Source organism: Palaemon carinicauda, chromosome 27 (genome assembly GCF_036898095.1).
Source record: "Palaemon carinicauda isolate YSFRI2023 chromosome 27, ASM3689809v2, whole genome shotgun sequence".
Taxonomy (NCBI): Eukaryota; Metazoa; Arthropoda; class Malacostraca; order Decapoda; family Palaemonidae; genus Palaemon; species Palaemon carinicauda.
The window spans coordinates 83,012,518-83,030,017 of record NC_090751.1 but is presented as its reverse complement, the minus strand read 5'-3'; the positions used below and the strand labels follow the sequence as shown (position 1 = coordinate 83,030,017).

General features: G+C 40.4%; 1 protein-coding gene across 2 annotated transcripts in view; it reads right to left on the bottom strand.

Moving 5' to 3' along the window:
* The window catches only part of LOC137620774 (G-protein coupled receptor GRL101-like), a 256,667-nt gene that overhangs the window by 25,719 nt on the left and 213,448 nt on the right, over nt 1-17,500 (bottom strand). For both annotated transcript variants that reach the window (XM_068351199.1, XM_068351200.1), the window contains exon 15: nt 17,218-17,329. In XM_068351199.1, coding sequence (XP_068207300.1) covers nt 17,218-17,329 — 112 coding nt within the window. The remainder of the gene's footprint in view (nt 1-17,217; nt 17,330-17,500) is intronic.

The following is a 17,500-nucleotide window of genomic DNA, read 5'->3' as shown; positions in this document are numbered from 1 at the left end:
GATTTCCATCCTTTGGCAGTTTATCCTTATTCCATTTTGATCGGATTACCCTCCAACCCTCCGTGACACAATCTTAAATCCTGCAGTCTCCCCTGAGTCTGAGCTAGGGTCACTTTTTTCAGAAAGGAAAGAAACGTGTATGGCAACAGTGACTTTCAATTGACGTTTATATATGCAATGCTCAAAACACCATTTTACTATTTACTTAAAAACATTGCTGGAATATCATAGACTGACCTTAAAGCACCTGTATTTCGTTTAAATTCACATATATATGGATATATTGGTTATCTGGCCTTAAAGCACCCGCATTTCAAGTTTAAATTCACACACACACACACACACACACACATATATATATATATATATATATATATATATATATATATATATATATATATATATATATATATATATATTGTAAGGACACCGCTCCCTTCGTCGTCCAGAAAATCGACAAACTATTTATTTATTTGAATTCTCCTTTCGCCACACCGTGGTTTCCCATGTATATATATTCCGCTCTATCAGAGCTACATTTTGACATATGTATCATTTCATTACATGTTTCTGTTAACTCATAATTCGTATATTTGTAAGTGTAAGAAAACACATATATTTTGGCGGGCACTTCAATCTGATTTGGCGCCAGCGCCATCCTACCTTTCCGTCCGCACCTTGTAATATACTCCCGTGCACATTCGAATAAAGTATCAGTTGATCTTGGTGACTCTTGTCTCACTGTCCTTACAACTGGTGACCCCGGAGTTGAAAGTAGCATCAGCGGTTTTGGCTTTGCCATTAACGGACTTATTACGGCCGTGCTACCTTCTCTATACTCCGCTACCTTAGGCACGAGCCTGCCTTTGGTTCTCCCACACTTCGGTGAACGTAAGGCAGTAGGATGAGCTTGACCGACATATCAACTTCTCACCTCTTCGCCGACTCGTCGTCTGGCCACGATGCAGGAAGCAACACACCCATCGCACCCAACGGCCTCGCCTCCACGCCCAAAGTCAAACTGCCGCCCTTTTCTCAACACAACACCGCTTCCTGGTTCCTGAGAGCAGACGTACTCTTCCGCGTCGCTAGACTCAGTGACTCCTGCGCCAAGGCTGACATCGTTCTCACCTCCATACCTGAAGAGGTATTCGACAAGATTTCCCCATGGCTCGACGCCCAGGCTGGCCAAGTTTCATACGACGACCTGAGAACGAAACTCATCGGTATCTACTCCCTCTCCGTCTCAGCAAGGGCACAGAAAGTACTGGACCTCGCCGGCAAGCCCACGGGCGACACCTCTCCCGTCGAGGCATGGGACGAGCTAACCGGCCTGCTTATGCTCCCCGAAACAGACAGCAATGGCCGACGACGTGAGATTAGCTTATCTCGCGAGATCTTTCTTCGATGCCTACCACAGGACGTAAGGGCCCAATTGACAGACGCCGACACGCTCCCGATGAATGAAATCCTGTCGAAGGCTCAGAAGCTCCACGAGGCCTCCAAAGCATCTCGCCTTGGAGCATCATAGTCAACACCGCCTCCGTTCTCCTCCTTCAGCAGCTACTCTTCCATAGACTCCTCGGCAACGGCCTTTGAGGACGACGAGATCAACATTCTATCAAGAAAGAAACCACCGCAACCGACGCAACCGAACCCTAGGACTAACCCACCATGGTGCTTCTACCACTAACAGTTCGGCAGTGACGCCAAGAAATGTAGAGCATCATGCAGTTTCCCTAGAAGATGACGCCAGAAGCATCCACCTGCCACCATCGCAGCCGCAGTTAACCAAAACAAGAATGGTTTCTATATCCTCGATACCATTTCCAACCATAGACTCATGGTGGACACCGGCGCAATGCAGTCAACGTTCCCACCTTCCAAGTCCGACCTAGACCGTGGTCCCAACAAAAACGCCGGGGCGACCTTCCAACGACTAATGGATAGCATTCTGGGTGACCTACCTTTCTGCGTCTGCTACGTCGACGACATCCTGATATTCTCGAAAACCAAGGAGGAACACCGGGGGCACGTCCGCACCGTCCTCAAACGCCCACAGGAGAACGGCCTGGTCGTACGCTTCGACAAATGCACGTTCGGTGCGGAGGGAGTGGATTTCCTTGGTCACCGCGTATCCTCGTGCGGGGTAAAACCCATGACAACCAAGGTCAACGCCATCAGGAAGTTCCCGATACCTACGACCATCCGCCAACTTCAGGAGTTCCTGGGGATGGTCAATTACTACAGGCGCTTCATCCCCAACATCGCCCAAACCCTGTCACCCCTCGACGACGTCCTGAAAGGAAAAGCAAAAAAACTCGAGTGGGGTTTGCCTCAGCAACAGGCATTTGCTCGGACGAAGGATTCCCTCGCGAATGCCACCACCCTGGCTCATTTTGACGACAACGCGCCCCTGCGACTAACGACCGACGCCAGCAACGTCGCCTTTGGGGCTGTGCTGGAGCAACTCGTCGATGGTTCTCCTCGACCGCTGGCATTCTTCAGCAAGAAATCGAAACCCGCCGAAACAAGATACAGCACCTTCGATAGGGAACTCCTCGCCGTCTACCTCGCCGTCCGCCACTTCAGGCACATCTTGGAGGGTACTCCCTTCACAATCGCGACGGACCATCAACCCCTCGTACACGCTTTTACGAAATCAACGGACGCATGGTCCTCCCGACAACAACGTCATCTCGCATCAATCGCTGAATTCGGGTGCACCATACGTTACGTCCCAGGAAAGAAAAACCCAGTCGCGGACGCCCTTTCAAGGATTGAAATTGACGCAATCCACCTGGGAATCGACTACCCCAATCTCGCAACCGAACAACGCACCGACCGAGATGGACAGGATCACCTGACGGGGCCATCCGCGCTCAAGATAAGTGCGATTCCCCTCGGACCAGCAGGAGTAACTATTCTTTGTGACACCAGCACAGGCCGCCCACGTCCCTGGATACCAGCCTCCTGCAGAAGGAAAATATTCGATATCATCCATGGACTTTCACACCCCTCAGGACGCACCACCGCTCGCCTTCTGTCTGAAAAGTTCGTCTGGCCAGGGATAAAAAAGGACGCCCGGGAATGGGCGAAGTCATGCATCAACTGCCAGTCAAGCAAGGTCAGCCGTCACACCGAATCGGGGGTAGGCGATTTTCCCCAGCCAAAAAGACGTTTCGGTCATATACACATCGACGTCGTGGGACCATTGCCCCCTCTGGATCTGCTCGCTACCTGCTTACGATCATCGATCGCTCCATGAGGTGGTTGGAGGCATCGCCGATGACCGAAGCTACGACTCAAGCATGCGCCGAAGCCCTCCTGTCAAGCTGGGTGAGCAGGTTTGGCGTTCCTGACGACATCACGAGAGACAGAGGTCCCGCTTTCCTCTCAGAAATATGGCTCGCTTTGGCGAACCTGATGGGGACGACGCTCCACAGCACCACGGCATACAACCCCACGGCAAACGGCATGGTCGAAAGAACTCACCGCGCCCTCAAGGCGTCCCTGATGGCGAGCTGCACCGACGGGGACTGGAAATCACCTTCGCCCACCGAAAAGGTTTACGGGGAGGCGCTCGCAGTTCCTGGCGAATTCTTTCCCTCATCAACCGACGACACGCAGCTGGATCACCTAAGGGACATCGCCAGGAAGTTCAGGCCATGTCTCAAAACTTACCAGGACAGAACCAAGCACTTCAAGCCAAAAAGCCTGGATGACTGCGGGTACGTTTTCGTCCGTGTCGACGCTCATCGACAACCACTAACTAGACCTTATCGAGGCCCCTACCGGGTAATTAAAAAGACAACGAAAGCCTTCCTTCTCGACGTCCATGGCCAAGAGGACTGGGTCTCAATAGACCGCGTGAAACCAGCGTTTCTCTAAGGAAGCGACACCGCCTCCGCCGTACCTGGCAGATCTAGAGTTCCACCCTAACGAAAGAAAAATCATCAAACGACGACAAGAGGAAGAGATCCTTACGCCGACCACCGGCGCACCCCTCCGTTCAAAAACAAGAGGAACCCTCCGACGCCCGAAAAGATACGAAGATTGATCATCAGCCCTCTACGCCGCCCGATGTCTTGGGGTTGGGAGTACTTGTAAGGACACCGCTCCCTTCGTCGTCCAGAAAATCGACAAACTATTTATTTATTTGAATTCTCCTTTCGCCACACCGTGGTTTCCCATGTATATATATTCCGCTCTATCAGAGCTACATTTTGACATATGTATCATTTCATTACATGTTTCTGTTAACTCATAATTCGTATATTTGTAAGTGTAAGAAAACACATATATTTTGGCGGGCACTTCAATCTGATTTGGCGCCAGCGCCATCCTACCTTTCCGTCCGCACCTTGTAATATACTCCCGTGCACATTCGAATAAAGTATCAGTTGATCTTGGTGACGCTCGTCTCACTGTCCTTACATATATATATATATATATATATATATATATATATATATATATATATATATATATATATATGGGTTATCTGGCCTTAAAGAAACTGTATTTCAAGTTCAAATTCACATATATAATGATATAAGGGTAATCTGGCCTTAAAGAAACTGTATTTAAAGTTTAAATTCACATATATAATGATATATGAGTTATCTGGCCTTAAAAAACTGAATTCAAAGTTCCAATTGACATCTATCATGTTATAAATAAGCTCGGTATGTCAGCCAGGCCAGGTAAAGTTCGAATACTATCTAAAACGACTGAAACATATTAATGAAAATATTGGGGGTTGAACAGTATCAGAACAAGATGACAATAAATCCTATAAAATTCAAATAATTAAATCCGTTCAGCGTAGTACCCCATGTTTCGGTAAAAGAAAACGTATAGTGTGAAAGCTAAAATTTCAAGGGTAACTATTATATTGGGAGAGAGACCAAAATACAAAACGAAATAAGAAAATGATTGATTGATTTGAATTTTTCTGGCATCCTGACATCGAAGGTAATTGACGCCGATATCGTTTATTATAAATAAAGATTAAACGAATATTCAATTAAAACCAGAGAAGTAAATATGTTATAAAAGTTAAATAGCATTAAGAAGACCTGCTTCTGATATAAATTTAAAAATGCCACTAGTAGTACATATGTTATAAAAGTTAAATAGCATTAAGAAGACCTACTTCTGATATCAATTTAAAAATGCCAATAGCATTGCACGACACATCATGTCCAAGGATCTTGGCCAGGATGAACCTGCCATCCTCACCTCGAGCCTCAAACAGATCTCTATTTCTTAAGTTATTATAATTGGGGCATTCGATCAACAAATGCCTCACTGTTAAAGGTACCAAACAGTTGTTGCAATACGGTTGGTGTTGGCCTTTTAAAAACAAACTCGTGTGTTAACCGTGTGTGACCAATGTAGAGACGACAAAGAGACGTCTCCCACTTTGGGGCATCGTGTTATATCTCCAAGGAGATATGACATTTGTTACTTCTCTCATCTTATTACCATCTAGACCATCCCAGTGCTGTTGCCAACTATTACAAAACAATTTCCTGATATTAGGTAGGAAATCATTAAAGGGAATAGGATACTTTCTTGGTAGCAACTCGGATGCAGCATTCTTCGCCAGTAAATCTGCCTTCTCATTCCCAGACACTCCTACATGTGCTAGAACCCAATAAAATTGAACCATTATACCTCTCCGACCAATAATAAAAAGCCATTCTAAAACCTTTAAAACTACAGGGTTACTAGAATTAAAAACTTCTAAAGCTTGAAGGACACTCCTTGCATCACTAAAGATGTTAAAATTACCCTCCTCCTCCAACGCTATTTTCTCAATAGCGGTTAGTATGCCATACAGTTCGGCAGTAAATATGGAAGCTGTTAGAGGAAGTGCACCTCTACAATTAAAATCATTACTACGTACTTCAAATCTAACGCCAGCATCAGATTTGGAGCCATCAGTATATATAAAAGTCGATCCCATATGTTCTTCAACATGTTCCATAAAAAGAGACCTGGACTCTAAGTCAATCATATTCTTCTTAACTCCAATAAAATATTTACAAAAAGATACCTCTGGTAATTTCCATGGAGGCATTGATGATACCTTAAATGGATGCACCTTACTTCTAATTATATTCTGACTGTTTAATAATTGTTTCCCCCGAAAGCCATAAGGTTGAGGAGATTTGGGTGCAACTCAAAGTATGATGTGTGTCTTACAAGGCTTGCAGTCTGAAAGGCTAAAGAGTTAGAGAGGCTTTTCAACCTAAATTAATACCGAACAATAGAAGACTTTCGGTAAAGGTCTAGAGGTAGTTCTCTAGCACCAACAAGCAGACTTGTAATAGGTGAAGTTCTAAACGCTCCTATGGACAATCTAATACCAGCATGAAGTATTGAATCTAACATCTTTAATCGGCTTGGGGTGGCTGAAGAGTTTATTTCACAGCCATAACTAATTTTGGAAAAAATCAAAGCCTTGTATAATTTTTGAATAGTATTGCGGTCTGGCCCGCATGATTTATAGGACAATACTCTTCAAGACATTTAGCTTTTAACGCTTTTAAGTGAGACACCCACGTAAGACTACAATCAATTATCAAACCTAAAAATTTAGCTTCACTTACACATGGGATACGTTGACCTATAATGCATATATCCGGGCCTGGACGTACTCCCCGGATAAGACAGAAATGGACAATAGTAGTTTTACTTGTCGAGAACTTAAATCCATTAATATCGGCCCACTGGATAATTTTGTCAATAGAGAGTTGTATTTTTCTCTCAACCATTGCCATTCCAGCTCCAGCAAATGATATTGAGAGATCATCCACAAATAATGTTTAAAGAACATCCCAGGGAATGACTGAGGATAACCCATTAACTGCTAGTGCGAACAGGGTTACACTCAGCACACTACCCTCAGGAACTCCTTCTTCCTGGTATTTACTCTCTGATAGAGTTTCCCCCACTCTCACTTGAAAAACTCTCTGTGAAAGAAATGACAGAATAAATAGTGGTAGTTCTCCTTTTAATCCTAATTCATGAATTGTTTTAAGTATACCATATCTCCATGTGGTATCATATGCCTTTTCAAGGTAAAAAAAGACTGTCCCATGGTGGTGTTTGGAAGCAAACGCTTGACAAATAGAGGACTCTAGTCGTATCAACACATTAGTCGTTGAGTGCATTTTTCAGAATCCACATTGAATCGGTGATAAAATACCCTTCTTTTCAAGGTACCAAATTAGTCTTGCATTGACCATCTTCTCCATGATTTTACATAAACAAGATGTCAATACAATAGGTCGGTAGTTTGCTGCTAAAAACTTGTCCTTACCGGGTTTTAAAAAGGCTAAAATAATGGCTAGTTCCCAAACACTTAGGTAACTATCATCATGCCATATTCTATTGATAATGCTTAAAATAAAGGTCGGTAGTTTGCTGCTAAAAACTTGTCCTTACCGGGTTTTAAAAAGGCTAAAATAATGGCTAGTTCCCAAACACTTGGGTAACTATGATCATGCCATATTCTATTAATAATGCTTAAAATAAATAACTTTGTATTAAAATGTACATGTTTAATTATTGCATATGGAATTCCATCGGGTCCAGGAGCTGTATTGTTACAATTGGTAAGAGCGGAGAATTATATGACTCTTCCCTTCCTGTTACAAAATTAAAATTGTTTTTTTCCTCGTTGCTCCTATACTGGTGAACAGGAGCTCCTTCACACTTGCTGGATACATTTGAAAAATGTTCAGCCATGGCATTACTGACGTCATTTGCTTCAGTCACATACTGACAGTTCACCTTCAAAACTGGTGGCGGGTTCGGGGTAAATAAGCCGGCAATCTTTTTATTTTCCTTCACACAGCAGATGGTGGTGTTCTACTGTTAATGGAGGAAACAAAAGACACCCATGACTGGCGCCTAGCTTCCTTCATGGCATGACGGAACTGTGCTCTGCATTTCTTGTATATTATCAAATTGCCCTCAGTGTGGTGTCTGTGCAGTCGAGTTAAAGGCCTTCTTGTGACTCTGTGCAGGGCAGTTAGTTCTGAAGACCACCAGAGGACTGGTCGTCGTTTGAATAACCCTGTTGTTTTGGGAATTGAATCAACTCCAGCTGTATGAAGGGTTCCATTCAGTAAAGCGAGACCATTGTTGGTGTTTATAATGATTGGTGCATGATCACTAGTATGCCAATCATCTAATCATCCAATCGAAATCAAGGAGGCAGTTAGAGCTTGCAATTGAAAGGTTGATGCATGGCAAGGTACTCGTCTGAACATGGAAGTGTGTGGGCTCTCCTGTATTAAGGAGTCCGACATTCTCGTTTTCCACAATTGATGACTTAATATTGCCCCTGGTATTTGCTAAAACATCACCCCACAAAGGATATCTACCATTCAAATCACCAAGTAAAAGAAAAGGTATGGTATAATTTGGAGGCAAGTACAGTGAACAGATTGTATATTTTCTCCCTATATCAATCTGTACAACCACTGCCTGCAGAGGTGCACGGACAGATAAAGGTATTTGGAGAACATCTCGACGAACGTATATGAGACTTTCGCCATGGCTCCCTACTCCGTGATCATAAGGTGTCCTATAGCTAATACATTCGCGAGGACAAGGGGTATTAGCATCAAGCTTGCTCTCCTGTAGACTTACAATTATGGAGGAATGCTCGTGAACTAAGAGCTTGAGTTCTTCATATTTGGCCCTTAAACCCTGACAATTCCATTGCAAAATAGAGGAAAAAACTATGGTTTATTTTTTGGAAGAACTTTTAGATGAAGTCTCCCCATTAGCAATTTCTTATTTAATGCTATTTCCCGGTGGTTTTATTAGAGAGGGTCTTGATAAATATGGTTTTGTGTTTGTGCTTTTCTTGTCCTTTTGATCCAATTGTTGAGGGGGATGGTGGACCTCAACTTGAATTTCTGATTTATTTAAATTGTCTTCTGGTTGATCAGAAACATCAACAGACAAAACATCATATTTATTTGATGTCATAACTCTAATATTTCTTTGGGAAGGGGGTGAGAGAGATGGAGGTCTCTCTTTTCCGATTTATAGGTGGTGAGGATCTACCAGGTTTTTGCACCTTCCCGACCAGAGGTGCACCTGGTAACTTTGTTTCGGGTGTAACCTCCATCAAATCGGGCAAGGACATGGCCTGAGAGAGGTTGGTACTATAGCTGGTAATGGGGGCATGAAGTTTGTATAGAAGTGGGCAGTGCCGCAGTTTTAATACACTGTGGCAAAGCCTTGGAAGGCAATATGCTTACCTTGTCACTCAAAACTTTACTATCATTAGATGATGTTTTTCTTTTCTTGGAATTACTGGCAGCTCTACGTAAGTTTGATGTCTCCTGTGGTAAATTTTCTCTTGATTTCAGTGCCTTTGCATAGCTGTTTGGTCCCACACTTGTGTGTTCTACACTGGATTTGTTGAGGGCTGCTTCATCAAACTTATAAATTCGCAGCTCCTGTCAGTGGATTTATGGGTTGAATTGCAGTTCATACAGCTGAGCTCAAGTGTACAGTCTCCATGATAAGGTCTGGAACAGATGCTACACATTTTTTCATTTTTACAAACTTTAGGAGGATGTCCAAATTTGAAACACTTGAAACATTGTCAGGGCTTTTGTTTGAAAGGAACTTTAATTCTTTCATTTTCAATATCTATGTGGAAAGGCACATCAGCATCCTGGAAAGTAAGGATAATCATTAACGTCCCAGGAATCGTATGTACTTTCCAAACTGTTAATGGGCACATGGCTAGTATTTCCTCTTCTGTAAATTCATACAGATCTTTATTGAAGACTACTTCCCTTCCGTAACTAAAATTTAGGTGGGGTTTGACATCTAACATATCATCATCACTACTTGTCTTGAGGTTAGACAGTATTACTGATTGCGTGAATGATTTTGCATGAATTAGGAAGCTATTTTTTCCCAAAGCGAGATATATCACCTGGTGCAATGGTTCCTATCTTTTCTGAATTAGTTTGCTAATTTTAAAATAACTCCCATTACTCCCTTTCGGCTCGGCAACAAGCCACATTGGTGGTTTTGGCTTTCTCTGGGGAAGCATAGTTATATAAACATCGTTCTCAAACCAGTCAGCAGGTCTATATACATCTAAATTATTTGGTATCTTATCACATAGTGAACCCATGACATTTAAGTTATTAATTTTGATATTATTGATGTTACATATTGCGTTAAATGCTTCTTCATGATTATTATAAGATATCCATGAATACCATTTTTCATTTTCAAGTTTCATTCTTATTTTTTTTATCACTCCATAGCATCTAAATTCTTTATATAGCATATCATAATCAGTATTTATCGGAATTTGGGTAACATGAAGGATTTATAAGTTTTCCTTTGTTACCCGACTCAATTGATGTTCTTAATTGGTGTTAAAACATTAGTAGAGGGGTTCTTTTTTGTTCCTAGGTCGTCAACAGAATTTTCCTTAATTGAATTAGCAGAGGTCGTCAACAGTGCCGGGGGAGAGTCAGCGTATCCAAGGGATGGGGGTTCGTTACTTAAAGAATCCATTAGACAGAGAGAGAGAGAGAGAGAGAGAGAGAGAGAGAGAGAGAGAGAGAGAAGGGTTAGTTTGATGTACCTGCTCGAGAATATTAGGCCATCACACGTCAGAAAGGAAATTTGCACTCTCCACTATCAGCACAGAGTATACTTCCCAGATGGTCCACTCCATACCCTATCCGAAGGATAGCATCAAAACAGATATAGAGGCACAGGTGTAAGCTGAACCCGCCTGTTAGGACCGAGACCAATAAAATATGGAATCATCCTCCCCATATCTGTAATGACGGGCTTCCGGCCAAAAGCCGAGAGTCCTACCCCAAGCATTGGATCCCCCTGGATTCCGAAGACCCAGCACTTGAGAATAATTCCGCCAAAAAGGTCCAAACCATCTTCGGGATGGCTGAAATCATCCAATACTCTCACATATAGCCTTGAATGCAAACACCTCCCAACCGTGATACCTCCTCCCATTCATGAGAGGCAGGCAGCAATAAAGGGTGTATAAACATCCCCCCACCCCCCGGGCTACAATGGATGCAGAAACATCAGAGCCATAGGAAGAAAAATATATATATAAATTTACATATATACACATATATAATGAGGGAAATTTTTCTCATAGAGTTGGGAAAGCAACACGAAAGAAAATTTATAAAATTAGGAGAAGGTCGAAGTAATATTGAGAGAAAGAAATAGAGGAAATGAAGAGAAATTTAGATTCGAGCTGGGGGAGCAATTTCCCCAAGTTCGAGAGGCCTCTTGCCCGTCACCAAGTTTTAGCACAGGAATGAAATGCCGTGCTGACGCTTAATGACTTCATCAAGGCATTCTCTCATTACGAGGGAGAAGAAAATGAAGAAAAATTCTTCACATATAGCCTTCAATATCTCAAAAAAAATAATACCATCCCTTGTTAGTAGCGCTGGATGTATTCAAACCTTCTTGTTCGGTAAAAATGATTTTTTCATGTTCGAAGTTTAACAAAAAGATAGAAAAAGATAAAAAAACAGATCCAACTCGCTGTATTCCCCTAACATCTCTCTTTATTTCTTTTATTCTTCCCTTGCTTGCTTTTGACAATGGAGAACATACAGTCGCTCAATCAATCTTTAGCAGTCAAAGCAGAGACGGCTCCGAGTCAAAGGGGTTTTGAAGGTACATTGTGTACATGGGACACATTGTTATTCCGTTATTTTCCAATGGAGATAAAGCAAAATTTCAGCTTGCTTCGTAATATGAGAGAGAGAGAGAGAGAGAGAGAGAGAGAGAGAGAGAGAGAGAGAGAGTTTATTTAATCTGTTGGACTCTTGAGAGAGGGTGCATGCTACTACTCATGCAAACGATTCGTTTATTAACATAGCCGTATGTTAAAGCTTCAGTTTATTTGACCAAGAATCTATGCTGTTTATTTTTAGTTCAAGTAGGTCAGTCCCGTCAAATATGTATAAAGTTATATTTAGATATTGATTAGAACCTTTCAAATAATAATTATTTGACTAAGACATTTTACTATTACCCCTCTTCAAGAAACAAATACCATTATTATTTTGGTTCACTTTCAATTAAGATTTATGACTAAATTGAAAGTTTATCGATATATACCTTGAGAAATATATGATAACATTCATCTACAGCATAAGCAATATCCGACATGGATATCAAATAATCTTTGTCATACCTTACAATTCGATTTTTTCTATTTCACTTGAGTGACCTCGTAACTCATCAAAGAAGTATCATAATAAATCGTTAACTCATTTGTGTATTTGGATAACGACAGAATGCTTCAAAAGCAGTTTTATTTGTTTATGTTGATATACATCAATCATTTAGTCTCCAAAGGCTTCCAAATAACGTATGGGTGATAATCAGGTTCAGATTAGTTGTATTTCGACCTATACAACACAAATATATGACAGTTGTTCCTTCACTTGACCCTCTTCAACCACCGTTGTGGTTAGGCCAAAATGGCATAGTGCCAACGATGGCTCTTATTGCTTTCAGCAGCAAGTAACTACACGTAGCCTTCAATTCAATGTTCTATTTTTTTTCCCAAATTTATACGTGTGCGCGCGTGCGCACATTTAAATTAAATGGTAATTTTGTTATATTCATTTCAATTTTTGGCCGCCGAGATTTGGTTTCAAGTTAACGGTTGAACAACTCTTAATATTCTTTACAGTTGTATAAAGACCTACTACTCTGGATTCTTACTGCTGTAATGTAAGTCTCTCTCTCTCTCTCTCTCTCTCTCTCTCTCTCTCTCTCTCTCTCTCCCCACCCACTTTGGAAACCGTTGACCTAAAACTACACATTTCACCTAATTATTTCAACCTGCAGCTGAAATTTGAACTAATAAAGTATATATTTTGTATAAATTCATTTCTCAAAGATACAGGCTTCTCTTTTGAACGTGCATTTGGGATGCTGGCTGATGAAAGAGCTCTCTCTCTCTCTCTCTCTCTCTCTCTCTCTCTCTCTCTCTCAAGGGCCTCGCAAATTAAAATAACAGGTCCCGCAGGATACACAACATTAGATTTTAGGAGTTCCGCTTCTCGTGATCCCATTATCAACTTCGTAATGATGTGCGTTGTTTATTTGCTACTGGACATTGTGTCTTTCTGGTGCTGGACAGCCAATCCTTCTTTTGCAAGGCAGTAGGTCTTTCTAGCAGTAAGTAACGTCTCTTTCTGGCACTAAGCAGAGTCTGTTCCTTTATTGAGCAGTGTTTTACATGCCCCCTGAGCAGATTTTCTTTCTGGTGATGACCTGTCTCTTCTATTGCAATAAATTGTAAAACAAATTACCCCATGACATTATTAGACGATTGCCTTAATCTTAATTTAAATATTTTAGTAAATTAAAGGTATAATTTAGAGCATCTATACAAAAAATTAAAAAGTTAACAGGTAGGAAAACTGTCAAAACACAAAATGCCTGTCGTAATTTATTAAAAATAATTCTAGTGAGATTTTATTTGTGAAAATATAAAAGTTGGTCATCATAGTTTTTCTCTATTAATTTATCAAAGGTAATTGTCATGAATAGGATGACGGGATTTATAAAAATTGGTACTATAACTTTGTTGAAGACTGGTCATACGACTTAAAAACTGTAATTGTGACTTTGAGATTGGTCTTGTTCCTTTGTTTAAAATTGCACTTGCGACTAGATTGGTCTCACGACTTTAAGATTGGTCCTGCGACTTTAAGATTGGTCTCACGACTTAAAGATTGGTCTCACGACTTTAAGATTGGTCTCACAACTTTAAGATTGGTCCTGACACTTTAAGATTGGTCTCAAGACTTTAATACTGATCTCAGAACTTTAAAATTGGTCCTATGACATTAAGATTTGTACTGTGACTTTAAGATTGGCCTCACGACATTAAGATTGGTGTCACGACTTTAAGATTGGTGTCACGACTTTAAGATTGGTATCACGACACTAAGATTGGTCTCACGATACTAAGATTGGTGCTGCTACTTTAAGATTGGTACTGCGACTTTAAGATTGGTGTCACGACTTTAAGATTGGTCTCACGACACTAAGATTGGTCTCACGACACTAAGATTGGTGCTGCTACTTTAAGATTGGTACTGCGACTTTAAGATTGGTCTCACGACTTTAAGATTGGTCCTGCGACTTTAAGATTGGTCTCACGACTTAAAGATTGGTCTCACGACTTTAAGATTGGTCTCACAACTTTAAGATTGGTCCTGACACTTTAAGATTGGTATCAAGACTTTAATACTGATCTCAGAACTTTAAGATTGGTCCTATGACATTAAGATTTGTACTGTGACTTTAAGATTGGCCTCACGACATTAAGATTGGTGTCACGACTTTAAGATTGGTGTCACGACTTTAAGATTGGTATCACGACACTAAGATTGGTCTCACGATACTAAGATTGGTGCTGCTACTTTAAGATTGGTACTGCGACTTTAAGATTGGTGTCACGACTTTAAGATTGGTCTCACGACACTAAGAATGGTCTCACGACACTAAGATTGGTGCTGCTACTTTAAGATTGGTACTGCGACTTTAAGATTGGTCTCACGACTTTAAGATTGGTCCTGCGACTTTAAGATTGGTCTCACGACTTAAAGATTGGTCTCACGACTTTAAGATTGGTCTCACAACTTTAAGATTGGTCCTGACACTTTAAGATTGGTATCAAGACTTTAATACTGATCTCAGAACTTTAAGATTGGTCCTATGACATTAAGATTTGTACTGTGAATTTAAGATTGGCCTCACGACATTAAGATTGGTGTCACGACTTTAAGATTGGTGTCACGACTTTAAGATTGGTCTCACGACACTAAGATTGGTCTCACGACACTAAGATTGGTGCTGCTACTTTAAGATTGGTACTGCGACTTTAAGATTGGTCTCACGACTTTAAGATTGGTCCTGCGACTTTAAGATTGGTCTCACGACTTAAAGATTGGTCTCACGACTTTAAGATTGGTCTCACAACTTTAAGATTGGTCCTGACACTTTAAGATTGGTATCAAGACTTTAATACTGATCTCAGAACTTTAAGATTGGTCCTATGACATTAAGATTTGTACTGCGACTTTAAGATTGGCCTCACGACTTTAAGATTGGTGTCACGACTTTAAGATTGGTGTCACGACTTTAAGATTGGTGTCACGACTTTAAGATTGGTATCACGACACTAAGATTGGTCTCACGACACTAAGATTGGTGCTGCTACTTTAAGATTGGTACTGCGACTTTAAGATTGGTCTCACAACTTTAAGATTGGTCTCACGACACTAAGATTGGTGCTGCTACTTTAAGATTGGTACTGCGACTTTAAGATTGGTCTCACGACTTTAAGATTGGTACTGAGACTTTGTTTAAAAAGTGATGTCGTCTCTTTAGAGTAAAACGTTGAAAGACAATAAGACATTGATTTTTTCTCCCCAAAATCGTGAACAAAAGAAAGAAAAAACCTATCAATGATATTTCTCGTAACAACAGTGTTTATACAAGAAGAATTCTTGTTTGATATTTCCCCAGAAATTCTCTAATCAGATTATTCTGAAGAAAATTGGGTTTTCCTATAAATATAACATTTAACATTTAATTATTTTATTTGCATCGTCCCATGTTCTATTTCAGCTCTCATATAACATCTTATCTTAAATGATATGTGCTTGCTTACACTTCTTGCCACTTCACTTCAATTTCTGCTGGTATACCCATTAAGTAGCCATAAAATCTCTCATTTAAAAAGTAGCAGATCCATAAACAATCTCATTTAAAGAGGAGCAAAGTCATGAAAACCCAAATTTAAAGTGAGGCAAAATCATAAATCTCATTTAAAGAGGAGCAAAGCCATAAAAAAACTCTGATTTAAAGAAGAGGAAAACCATAAAAATTCTGATTTAAGGGGAACAAAGCCATAAAAACTCATCTACAGAGGAGCAAAACCCTAAAGACTCATGTAAAGAGGAGGAAAGCCATAAAAACTCATGTAAAGAGGAGCAAAGCCATAAAAACTCATGTAAAGAGGAGCAAACCCATAAAAGCTCATTTAGAAAGGACAAAGCCGTAAAAGTCATGTAAAGAGGAGCAAAGCCGTAAAAACTCTCATTTGAAAATGAGCAAAGCCATAAAAACTCATGTAAAGAGAAGCAAAGCCATAAAAACTCATTTAGAAAGGACAAAGCTATAAAAACTCTCATTTAAAAAGGAGCAAAGCCATATGGAATTGATCTAAAGAAGAGAAAAGCCATAAAAACTCATTTAGAAAGGACAAAGCCATAAAAACTCATTTAGAAAGGACAAAGCCATAAAAACTCTGATTTGAAAAAAGAGGAAAACTAAAAATTCTGACTTAAAGGGGATCAATGCCATAAAAACTCATCTACAGAGGAGCAAAGCTCTAAAAACTCATGTAAAGAGGAGGAAAGCCATAAATATATTAAAAAAGGAGCAAAGCTATAAAAACTCATGCAAAGAGGAGAAAAGCCATAAAAACTCTTTTAAAAAGGAGCAAAGCCATAAAAACTCAAGTAAAGAGGAGCAAAGCCATAAAAGCTCATTTAGAAAGGACGAAGCCATAAAAACTCATGTAAAGAGAAGCAAAGCCATAAAAACTCATTTAGAAAGCACAAAGCCGTAAAAACTCTCATTTAAAAAAGGAGCAAAGCCCTAAGGAATTGAACTAAGGAGGAGAAAAGCCATAAAAACTCATGTAAAGAGAGCAAAACCCATAAAAACTCATGTAAACATCGTAAAGGGGTACAAAGCCATAAAAACTCATGTAAACATTGTAAAGGGGTACAAAGCCATAAAAACTCATGTAAAGAGCACAACTCATGAAAAACTCATGTAAAGGGGTACAAAGCCGTGAAAACTTATGTAAAGAGGAGCAAAGCCATAAACTCTCATTTAAAAAGGTGCAAAACCATAAAAACTCTAATTTAAAAAGGAACAAAGCCACAAGAACTGATTTACAGAGGAGAAAAAACCATAAAAACTCATGTAAAGAAGAATAAAACCATAAAAACTGATTAAAGAGGAGCAAACCCATAAAAACTCCCAGTTAAAGAGATGCAAATAAATCTCTAATTTAAAGGGGAGCAAAGCTATAAAAACTAATTTAAAAAAAGAACAAAGTGTACTCACAAGCGGTTGATATTCTTCTCAATATCTGGAAAGCGCTTCAGGTTCAAACCAGAGCAATCGGCATTCAGGTGGTGACAGCGACACTCTGGAACTTCTTGCGAGCACTGGAAAGCTAGAGAATGAGGATTTGATCGTTACTAAAATTAATAGGAATTTTCTCTCTCTCTCTCTCTCTCTCTCTCTCTCTCTCTCTCTCTCTCTCTCTCTCTCTCTCTCTCTCTCTCTCTCTCAAATGCATGTCCATATTGGCAAATATTACTACAGATGGATAAGGTGATAGCTG